This window comes from Staurois parvus, unplaced genomic scaffold (genome assembly GCF_062004578.1).
Source record: "Staurois parvus isolate SC_StPar_1 unplaced genomic scaffold, SC_StPar_1.0 ptg001328l, whole genome shotgun sequence".
NCBI classification, from domain to species: domain Eukaryota; kingdom Metazoa; phylum Chordata; class Amphibia; order Anura; family Ranidae; genus Staurois; species Staurois parvus.
The window spans coordinates 6956521-6968959 of NW_028319124.1; the positions used below are offsets into that span (position 1 = coordinate 6956521).

The window sequence follows — 12439 nt, forward strand, 5'->3', positions numbered from 1 at the left end:
CACATAATAGTGTTTTTAGACAGCATCAATTTGGGCAAAACAGGACGGATCTCATTTATGGGCTGATTCTACCTGAAAATCACACAAGATGTTGTATGGCCCCAGTCTTCTGTATGACTAAAATTTCCTCATTAACTAATAGTTATAAGAGATTTGCATAATTTGTTTTTTTTTGCTGTCATTACTACAAGAGGGAAAAAAGCCTTTTACTTGGTAAAAGGTTAATAAAAGTCTCACCTTTTGTCTACAAAAGGGAATGTATCAATGATGTTTTAGATTTCTATGTGTAAGGCCCATGTGATATCTGTGATCCATGTCAACGACAGAATCACTTTCCAAGGCAGAGAAATACTCACTTGTTTTCAATTTGACGCTTCTGTGCTGCTCACATGAGTGTTTATTGTTACGTGACATCCTGCAGTGTTTCTGTCACCAAGAAGCAGGTATTTTCTTTGTCTTTTTTGGTTTTCCTGTTCCTGGTATATTTACTTATTTCTTTGTCATTTTCTGATTGGTATTCACACATGATTTTTCACAATTAAAGTATTACTAAACCCAGGACCCTGCTTTCACTATATCTGGTCTCCCGCAGTACACAGAACATGGAAATGCAATTATTTCAGTAAATACACTGCTCAAAAAAAATTAAAGGAATACTTTGAAAACACATAAGATCTCAATGAGGAAAAATATCATGGTGGATATCTATACTGATATGGACTGGGTAATGTGTTAGGAATGTAAGGATGCCCCGTTGTTTGATGAAAACAATCAACCTACAGAGGACTGAATTCAAAGACACCCCAAAAATCAAAGTGAAAAAATGATGCAGCAGGCTAGTCCATTTTACTGAAATGTCATTGCAGCAACTCAAAATGGTCCTCAGTAGTTTGTATGGCCCCCATGTGCTTGTATGTATGCCTGAAAACATCGGGGGAGGCTCCTAATGAGAGGACGGATGATGTCCTGGGGTATTGCCTCCCAGATCTGGACCAGGGCATCACTGAGCTCCTGGACAGTCTGAGGTACAACCCGACGGCGTCGGATGGACCGAAACATGATATCCCAGAGGTGTTCTATTAGATTTAGGTCAGACGAGCGTGGGGGCCCATTCAATGGTATCAATTCCTTCATCCTCCAAGAAATGCCTACATACTTTTGCCACATGAGACCAGGCATTGTTGTGCACCAGGAGGAACCTAGGACCCACTGCACCATTGTAGGATCTGACAATGGGTCCAAGGATTTCATCCCTATACCTAATGGCAGTCAGGGTGCCATTGTCTAGCCTGTAGAGGTCTGTGTCCCTCCATGGATATGCCTCCCCAGACCATCACTGACCCACCACCAAAACGGTCATGCTGAAGGATGTTACAGGCAGCATAATGTTCTCCACAACTTCTCCAGACCCTTTCACGTCTGTCACATGTGCTCAGGGTGAACCTGCTCTCATCTGTGAAAAGCACAGGGCACCAGTGGCAAATGCCAATCGAGCTCTATGGTTCTGGGCAGTGAGCAAAGGGCCCACTAGAGGATGTCCGGCCCTCAGGCCACCCTCATGAAGTCTGTTTCATTGTTTGGTCAGAGACATTCACACCAGTGGCCTGCTGGTAATGCATGCATGTCATGAAGTGACAGAAGTGACTCATGCATATTACAGAGGAATGAGGCAGCAGACAGAAATGACACCTAGTGTTCTGGATTGAGACAAGCACACACTATAGAGGGATATGCTTTGCTCATATTTCATATCTGAGGATTACAAATCACTTCAAGCTACTGTTGCAGCATTTATCTAAACTTAAGAACATTTTGTATCTTAATGCATTGCTTGAGGTAAGGTAAAACTTAAGTTCAGTGCTCCCCCTTCCCCGTGTAAAGGGGAAGAGAAGGGGGGGGAAGAGATCTTAGCTGTGCACGGCTGCATCTCTACTACCCTCTTCACACAGGGACTTGAACAGCAGCAGAAGCCATTGGCTCTTGCTGCTTTCAATCAAGTGCGGTGAAGAGTAAGTGGGGGCAGGGCTTAGTCCCACCGTGTGTCTATGGAGCGGGGCTCCATAGACACACAGGTTGGGAGAGAGCACGCAACACTTGTCCCCATAGCAAACGGCTTGCTAAGGGGACACACAGAGGAGGAGGGGCCAGGCTCGCCGGCAGGGGACCTGAGTAAAGGAGAATTGGTCCCTCTATGCAATACCACTGCACAGAGCAGGTGAGTATAACATGTTTGTTATTTTAATTCTAAAAGACAAAATTTGGCCTTTAGTAACACTTTAAAACCCAATTACAGTTTCCACAAAAACTATACAGAACAAAAAGCTCATCTGCTGTCTGGTTAATAACAACCATCATGCAATCGATTCAGGACTAACCATGATTCCACTGTGGATAAAGCCCCTCCTAAACCGTGCAGGCTTCAGATGAGGGTACTCCTCTGTGCTGGTCACCTTGATTCCCCAGATCTGCTTCCAAGCCTCATACAGCTGTACATGAATGGGATAGACACCAGAGTGATGGGGGGCTACGGCATAGCCCATATCAGTGGGGATACCATGTTCCTAAAATAAAACCAAGACATTTGATTTGTAATATAAAATAAAACAAACATTCTTCCACTGGAGACACAATGGTTTAAAGCCAATCTCTATTAAAGCAGCGTAATACACATATGAAAATAAATGTATGGGAAACAATTCACCTGCCAAAAAACTTGAAGTATTCGGTGTCAAATTTTGTGATCCAGGAAACCCCGCTAGATGCTCAATTTCTGCAGTAGCAGCACAGCATAGTCAAGTACAAACCTCTGCCTGCTGATTGCACATTGAGCCCTGGTTCACACTGAATTTGCAGCGTTTTCTGTGTGAATTCTGCACCACATCAGAATCGCACCCCGTTCATGCGAACTGCTGCGGGTGTGTATTTTAAGTAAATAACACCCGCAAAATGCGGTACAATGTGCAGAATCAGATCGCATAGATATGAATACCCATGCAATCCAATTCTAGTGCAGACCCAAAAAAGGGTCCTGCGCCTTTTTGGTGCAGGTGAGGTGCAATTAGAGCCATACAAAATGTATGGCTCCAATCGCACCGCACACAAATCGCATGTGATTTGCACAGGAATGCGGTGCGGTTCCTGTGCGAATCACATGCGATATACCACTGCATATATGTGAACCCAGGCTGAAAGAGTAGCAGAACACTGATAAGTCATCATTCTAATTACTCTGCTCTCTCTCCTACTGTTAGGCTCACTGACTGCACATGTGCATAGCCTGACTGGTTATAAGTGCTGGCTCTCTCTTTCCCAGTATTCATTACTGCTTTGCAGGGTATTACTGAAAATTAAATAAGAATATCAAGATATAGAATTGAAAAGGACAGCAGGAGGCAAGTGAAATGGGTTAATTACTCTGACCTTTATATTGTCCTAGCCAAGATCCAGAAGTCTCACTATTTCCAGCGACTAAAAAGTGCACAACTTGGAAGCATTGCCCCAACAGCACCCTATCAAGAGCTGGATCTTGGAAAGGACAGCACAGATGGAAGTGCAATTATCACATTATTGTCTTTTCTAGCTATTTTTACTGGAGCTCTCCTTTAGCAAATCAGGTACACACACTATATAGATCACACGTGGCTTTTTTGTCAGTGGGAATGTGGGGGAATGCACGGCACCTCCAGTACTGAACTTATGTGTGCTTGGAGGTCTATTGATGCTTGCTGCTGTGTGATCTATTGTCACTGAAGGAGATCTATTTTTTTGTAGCAGTCTATTGTTGGTTGGGAGGTTGCAGGATTGGGATCTATTGTTGCTGGGTGGTTAATTGTTGCTGGATGGGATTTACTGGTGCAGGAGGGAGTCTACTGCTGGAGTGTCTATTAGTGCTGGCTACTGGGAGATCTATTGCTGCTAGCATGGGATTCTTTTTTTCAGTGGGGGTTCATTTTTGCTGAAGAAATCTATTGCTGCTGTGGGGTCTACTGCTGCTGGCTACGAGGGATCTATTGTACTGCTTATCTTATCATTAAATTCCATACAAATTACTTAGCAGCACAAAATGGTACTTGGCTCTGTATTCTCTAAAAGGAGCGGTACTGTGAGGTGGGCAGGGGTGAAAACAAGGGATGGTGATCGGAGGTGGGTGTGGGGGGAAGACAGAGACAAGAAATGACTAAGAAGGGGGGGCGTTCCTGCACCTATTCTCTGAGATAAAAAAAGCCCTGTGTGTACATGTAAAATACACACACACACACACACACACACACACACACACACACACACACACCTACCTTGTGTGCAGATCCTATGAAGAAACCAGGACCAGAGGATATGCAAATGGTACATAAGCCCAAAAATCAAGGAAGTCATCATGGGAGTACAAGGTAAACCACATTGGGGGGGGGAGTTTAGCTGTAGATTCTAATCCTATTTATGAAGGTGTTACTCTTCCCTCATCATGACCATTTAATATACCATCTAAGGCATAATGGAAACTATCCAACCAAACATAAAGCACCAACTGCAGGGCATGCCTGAACCAGACGCCAAGGTCTGTGCAGGCTTCTGGGCTAATGGTAGCAGCACAAAATAATTCTGGGAGTGTTCTGCACATAATATACCCAAAGGCAGCCATACCACGAGGAAGCTACATTTATGTTTTTATATATATTTTTTTAAATAAAATGAGAGTTTTATATCAAAACACTGCTTTAATGAACATAGTTTATTGGGAACAACATACAATATGATGTCAATGTTGTTGGCATTATCAAAGATGGTACAGCTAGGAGTTGTGAGCATTAAATGGAAAAAGGAAGAAATAGACATTTATGGGATAGAGTAGCTGGCAGGCACAACGTACTGTAGGATGCCAGGGAGTTCCTCATGGAGGCAGACTGTGGCCAGGTGGCATCATGGCTAGAGAGAACGCACATACGTAGAGCAGCCATAATAATGACAGACGTCAACAGGAGGCTAACATAATTTCTTTGCAAGGGAGCCCTACATCAGACATGGTTCATTACTAAAAGCCATATCAACAGCAGCTGTTGTTAATGGGGTTCCGGTGGGAAGGGAAACCCTTGTGTTCTTAAATGGAAGGAAGCGAAACTAAAAGATTTTAGAATTAACGGGCATCAATGTTTTTGGCTAGTCTTTCATACATTTGTGACCAATTAAAAAATAGAGGCCTTGTAAACAACTTTTAAAGGGATATATGACCAACACACTCAAATAAATTTAGGACAGAAGAAAAATTGCAGAGAATGACATTAAAAAGATTGAACAATCAGGGCAAATGACAGATGCTCTTGCTAGACTACCATCCTACCCACCAATGCACTCCATTTGTCTCTTGGAGCCGTAGGTCTAATCTGTGTAAACTCTGTGCTGGTTTGTGTTTGTAAAACCCCTTTACATTGGGTTAATGACTTGCTTTTCTCCCCCAACATGACAGTGTTTGGGCTTGGCGGGAGTAAAGAGGGATGGTCACATGTTTGCTTCCTATTCCCAGAAGTAAAAGGTATTTGGAAGGGTTCAAATGAATGAATGGAACAGCAAGGGATTGTAGGGAAGGTGAGGATCAGTGGGTGGGGGTGGCTAGCAAGAGAATCTGTCACTTTGACCTGAATAGTTCACATTAGTAGTCAATTAAGCATCGCTTTGCTTTTGTCATGAAGATGCAGACCTACCAGCACTTCAGTCACCTTAAAGTACAACTGAATGGATCTAAAATGTTTCTGATGTAACAACAAAGCTGAAGTGCAAGCACCTGGTAAAGTTTTCAGATTGATTCCTGTGTTCCTATAAAGCTCATTGGATCGTATGGCACTACACAGAGATTAGGCTCTGCTTTGCTGAGCAGCAAAGGCTCTGGGATTTGACAGATAAATGACAGGGGGTGGGGCTTAGATTTTGGAGGGGTGGGCTTAATATCAACTTGAGCAGAACATGAGGATTTGTACACAGCCAGGACCCTAAGATCCAAAGGGGCTTCACAGGGACAGAGATCATTCTCAAGAATAACACAAGGCCTTGTAGGCACCTGCACTTTAGCACTGTTGTTACCGGTTTGTGTCCAGGTCTACTTCACTTTACCTTTTAATGCTTCCACCAGCCTCCCTCCTATTCTAATAGAAGTGTTTGAAAGTTGGATGAATTCATGCAAGCTCTAGATATGCATCTGCATTCAGACACCATAAGAGTCAAAATAACCTGAAATAAAAACAAAGACTCACCACAGCAAATTTCCTGTTCAAGGCCATCTGCTCAGCCAGTACGGATTGGTTGTGGAAGAGGTGAGGTTGCATGTGACTCCACATATGAGGGAACCACCAGAACTGCTTGACATAAGACAGCAAGAGGTCATCTCCTTCATCTTCTGCATCAGTACCTGTGTCAGCAATCAAGGAGTACATGGAATGAAATGTGTGACCATCAACTAACCATGGTGCAAAGCACAACTGAACAAACAAAATCTTCCTCATTTTTCTGGAGCTTATTGACAGACCAATAAATATATTGTATGTCAGAGCAAAAAAAAACAAAAACATATGCATCTCCACAATGAATTCACATCCGCCCCATATTTTATCCCCTGCAAGTACAAAGAAATACCTGTTAATCTGCCAGCTCAGATCCTAATTTTCTGTTATGAGTTGACAGCATCCTAGAAACATTTATGAGTTGATGACATACTAGAGGACGTTTGTGGATTAAATGTGTCAGTTTTCCTGGTTGTCTTGAGCCAGGTACACATATACCAAATGTCAGCCGGTTCTGCAGAAATCGGCTAACTTTCGGTATGGTTGTACTCTTTGTTTAATAGATGGCATTCTAACGTCCGGCTTCTGTTGAAAAGTCATGCTGGAATACCAATTAAATTGGTGCTCACAACCAATGGCTGCAAGCTCTGATCAGTGTAGTCTGGTGGGGGGTTTATTTAGAATACAATAGCTCAGTGGTAGAGATCCCTGCACACACTGTTGTGTTGATGCAGGGATCTGTCATTTTTTTTCCCGTTCAGCCCGCTGATCTGTATACACCCAGTTTTATGCTAAAATACTGAATCCACCCCAAATCTTCACAACATAGAAATTCATTGTCCTGACGCCTAAGATAAGAACTAGGAGAGCTATTTAGGAACTATGCCCAGGACAGCTCAGAATTGCTGCCATGAGAAACGTGTTTGTTTGCAATTAGGCAGCGCAGTGTATGAATGTGAGTTAGGGACCTTTAGATTGTTTGCTCCGTGAGGGTTAGGGACTGATGTGAACGAGAGATAGATATATATATATATATATATATATATATATATATATAAATAACATTGTTAGGATTTGCATACACTTTAACCATCTCAGGATTTAGGATGTTAGAGAACATTTCTAAAAAAAAAAAAAAAGAAAAAAGAAAAAAAAACACGTTTTCAGATGCATCTCTAACATACAGATCCCCTTCCTCACCCCACTCCACTATAAACAACAATTACCGTCTGTCAAAACACAGTAGATCCTGTGTTAAGTCTTGTACACACGATCAGAAAATTGTATGAAAAATACCGCTTTCGAAGCGATCATACGATAATCTGACCGTTCTTACACAGCTTTCATCCGAAATTGTCCAAAGGGAAAGAAAATTTTTCTTGTACGATGCCAGATCATACAATTTTTGTTTAATCAGTACAGTATGTGTCTGAAAACAATGCAGAAGAGCAAGACCACGCATGTTCAGAAATGAAAGAATACATTACAACATTCAAACTGCTAACACTGACGTACAAAGCTGTCCATAATTCTGCCCCCAACTACATCACCGACCTAATATCCAAATACCACCCAAAACGCACTCTCCGCTCCTCACAATACCTCCTTCTCTCTAGTTCCCTGATCTCCTCCTCCCATGCCCGCCTCCAGGACTTCCCCAGGGCATCCCCCATCCTCTGGAACTCCCTACCCCAATCCATCAGACTATCACCCACTCTCCTCTCCTTTAGGAGCACCCTAAAAACCCACCTCTTCAGAGAAGCCTACCCCACCCTCTGCTAACTGCCGATCTCCTCCACTCTTCCTACCACTCCATCCCCCACAGTTTTCCTCCCATACCACTATCCCCTCCCTTCTAGACTGTAAGCTCCAAGGAGCAGGGCCCTCGAACCCCTCGTGTTTCGCACTGTATTGTTATTGTACTGTCTTGTGTACTGTCTCCCATTGTAATGTACAGCACTGAGTGAACTGTTGGCGCTATATAAATACTGTATAATAACAAAAATAATTACAACACATTACATCACTTTCGAGATTGTATTTTGTCGTACAATAATTTTTGTAACTTTAGTAACCTCTTCATTTTTGATATGAGACCAGCATGCAAAAAAACCTCCCAAAAAACAGACGATCATTCATCTGATATTCTCGTGTGTAACAGGCATTAGGTGACACTTGCAGATAGTCTGCAGATGTCTTCAAGTGGTAGTAAAGCCACTTTGTTCACTTTTACCAACAAGTAAACTTACCTGTAGGTAAAATGAATATCTCCTAAACGTCCACCATTTAGGAGATTTTAGTTTTTGTTTATTTTTTTTATTTTTTTTTTTTTAGAGCCGCCACATGTGCTGCGTCATGTCCTGAGACTCATGTGTGCGGGAATGACATCATCACAGCTCAGCCAGTCAGATGGCTGGAGCTCACGAACCCAGAAGGAAGACCAGGTGAAGATGGAAGCCATGTCAGCGGGGACAGCACTCCGCTGGAGGGATTCATTTTCAGGTAAGTTTTATATAATGTACTAGTATGTGATGCATACAAGCACATTATGCCTTTTTTTTTTGCTTTTTTGGATGCGGTTTACTGGCCATACATGCTTCAGTAATTTTTGCTCAGCCAGTAGGCTGACTGAATAAAACTGAACTGGTTCCCCCCATCCACACAATCGATGTGGATCCTCCCCATTGGGCAGAGACTCCTCTGCTGTCAGAATACACAGAACGGCACTGATCGAGCAGCTGTTTTCCAACCAGTCAGTTCAAAAGAAGTCAATCAATAGATTGACTTCTATTGAGCAGCAATGGCCACAGATCCAGAATTAAGCTGGTCCCTGCTGGAACGGACAAATTCAAATCCATCTATAGCCACAGTTAGAGTAAATGACCTTGGAAATAACATCACTTAAAGAAAACTAGTTAATGATTTTCTTTCCCATTCTTTTTCCTATTAACCCTTCGTTAACTCTAATCACCCCTAATTGACCTCTTGCTTCCATTTAGCTGCTATTTTAATTTTTATTAAAAAATATCATATATAGTATTAGTTTAACAAAAAAAAAGCATTTTTGGTTCACATTTCAGAAAAAAATTCTAAAATATTTACACTAAAACCACAAAAAAAACAAAAAAAAACAAAACTGTTTTGTACAATTTTTGTTTAAAAGTTTATTTTAAAAAATTTTTTGCAAAAAAAAACAAAAAACACAAAAAAAAATATTGTCAACCTTTTCCCCCCAAAAAAGCAAGGTGTGGATTATCTTAGAGTGGGAGTTGTCCTTTGTTGTCTTGTACCTACAGGTAGGCCTATGATAAGACTTACCTGTAGGTACAGTAAATACCTCCTAAATGTGCACCATTAAGGAGATATTTACTTGTGAAGTAGCCGGTGATATCACGGCACATGTGCACTGCTCTCTCAATGGATAGAATGCCATCTACTGAGAGAGCTGTGCTGCGGGAGTGATGTCATCACAGCTCGGCCATTCAAACGGCTGGAGTCTGCGAACCTAGAAGAAAGATCAGGTGAAGATTGATTCCCTGTCAGCAGTGATAGGGTGCTGCTGGAGGGATCCATTTCACAGGTAAGTCTGTCATAATGTGCTAATATGCAGTGCATACTAGCACATTATGACATTACTTTCCTGGGGGGGGGGGGGGGTCGTTTACTACTGCTTTAAGTGTGGACAAAAATGATCGACTAATAAACAGACCTATAGAGATGAGCAAAAAACACAGAACAAAGCATTATGAAAATAATAATTTTATGTGAGCCTTTTTCCATGTGATTTCCTCTAATGCTGGGGGGGGGGGGGGGAATCACTTTTTGTATATTTGCATTTTCTATGTATTTAAAGGGTAAGTTCAGCTTTGGGAGCATGTAACATGTTCCACCCGTTTTTAGGGTGGCACATGTAACTTGTTCCCAGTGTTGCAGCCGCTGCCCAATCCCATACGGGCAAGCAGATATACGGACAGGTCTGCAGGAGACATACATGGCACCAGCGATCTGCTGATTGCTAGGGCAATGCTTTACAGGCTTCTGCAAAAAAAAAAAAAAATAAAAACACACATTTTATACCTGCAAAAGGTGAACTTATCCTTTAATAAAGCACTTTTTTATGACCACACCCAGCCACAATTATTGTCACCGAAATAATGGCTTTTTAAACAGGTCATTCTATTACAGGGTCCCCCTTTTTTCCTATAGAAAAAAAATGGCAAAATTGCTCTTGTCCTATACAGGTACAAGAGTTGGTGTGGTTAAAGTGCGGGAGTGACTTTTAGAGCCTAAAGTGAATCTTTCACTTTGTCATTCAGAGTAAAGTGAATTGTTCCATTGTTAGGGCAGGAGTGCTGAGAAATGCCTGATAATCCTTTGTCATTTTCTCCCCTATTTCTCAGTTCTTGGCCCTCCAGGCATGGACAGAGACAGGCATGGACAGAGACATGTGTGGGTGGGGAAAGGGTCATTAGTCCTGTGTAAGCTCTGACATTGACTAACAAAGCTTTAGTAAAAGCCCAAGTTATCAGAAGAGAAGGTTACATGAAAAAGCACCGACCAGACTCAACTAGGATTCCTAGACTACGCAACGGCCCCTTGACCTTACATGTCCTTACAACTTCAGTGACTTAAAAAGACATTCATTACAATAAAGTCAATTTGGTGCACTTGTCATTTTTGAAAACTGTTCCAAATGCAAATGTTCCTTTAAATGCCCAATCCCCCTCTCTGGGTAACACAAAATTGTACCTGTAGGCTAGAAAACAATTAGCAAAGTAATATGAGCCACCTATTTTATATGAATGTGCTGGCTCTTGTGGTATTTGAGCCTACCTAACAAATCTGTTCAGCCCCTCCTGTGATTTACATACCACTACCACATTACAAAGCCAGGCAAGAGACACAGCAATTTTTTGGTAGTGCTTTGCAGCCTTTGTGGTTGTGTACTGTGACAGGGGAGTAAGGGCCAATTCACATTGAGTTGCGCTAAAATACATATACATTTCAATCCATTACAGTCACGTTTTAATGCGCAATGACGTCCTTTGATATATATTTTGCATTTTTGCGCAATGCAAAGTTATGGTGTTAATAGGACACATTGGAAAGGATTGCTTTTCAGATGTCCTTCTGTTGATCTGCATTTTACAGCTGCACTAAAACGCACTGGTGTGAATTGGCCCTAAGAGTCAAAATTTTAAGAGAAATCAAAAATCCTCCCTCTTCCTTTAAAACTTGAAGGTTCACAAGGCTATGGAAGGCCATTGGTAATCATCAATATTTTCCACACATGGAGACCTGCAGTTCTTAAAATAATTTGTAAATTAATTGTAAATTATTACCTCTTATCTAAATAAAAGCAGAGATAGGCAGGAACACTGGGTAACTACATCCAAAATGGTTTACCTGAATTAGTAATGAAGCACGAAGAACACCTCTGATGGGTTTTTTATTGTTGTCTTGCACTTTTTGGATACATTTTTTCCCCTCACTTGCTGTCCTTGTGAAGGTGGTCACTAAGACATAAGGAGAGAGCAAATCTCTCTAAGAACCGGTTCACACCATAGAAACGCAGTCCAGATGCGTTCTGGATGTGTTTCTGCATGCGCGTTTTTGGTGTGTTCCATTGCTTTTTTTATGTGTTTTTGACGCGTTTCAGTTTATTTTTTCTCTTTTTCTTCAATTTAAATAGGGACATGTGCGTTCCAGTGTATTTTTGGTGCATTCTGGTGCGTTTTTTATGCATTTTACCATTTTCCAGTACAGTTCTGTGCAGGAAAAAAATGCAGCCTGTTCTGCTTTTTGTTTTCTGCAACCGGAACTACAAGCACTGATGTGAACTATGACACTGACAACCATATAACCTACTTTCTGTGCGTTTTGGATGCAGAAAAAAAGCAACTGAAATGCATGTAGTGTGAACTGGCCCTAAGACAGGCATCATTGATGGTATTTTTTTTTTTTAGTATAAAGTAGAAGGTGAGAACTTTGGGTGTGTTTTTGCTTTTCCACTGAGATTTCCTCACTTCCTGTCTATGTGACAACAGTCAGCAGATTGTACTGAAAGGACATAGGCATCAATTAACTGAACAAACCCTCACCCACTCTATACAAAACTAAAAATCAGAGAAAGCGAGAAATGAAATAGATGAAACAGGTGTCTCATTCAG

The 12439-nt window shown here is 41.6% G+C and overlaps 1 protein-coding gene across 1 annotated transcript in view; it reads right to left on the reverse strand.

The window, feature by feature from the left end:
- The window catches only part of NDST1 (N-deacetylase and N-sulfotransferase 1), a 184907-nt gene that overhangs the window by 41585 nt on the left and 130883 nt on the right, over positions 1-12439 (reverse strand). The window contains exons 5-6 of the mRNA XM_089661331.1: positions 6243-6397; positions 2376-2561 (exon numbers count right to left, since the gene is read on the reverse strand). Of these exons, the coding sequence (XP_089517457.1) occupies positions 2376-2561; positions 6243-6397 (341 nt within the window). The remainder of the gene's footprint in view (positions 1-2375; positions 2562-6242; positions 6398-12439) is intronic.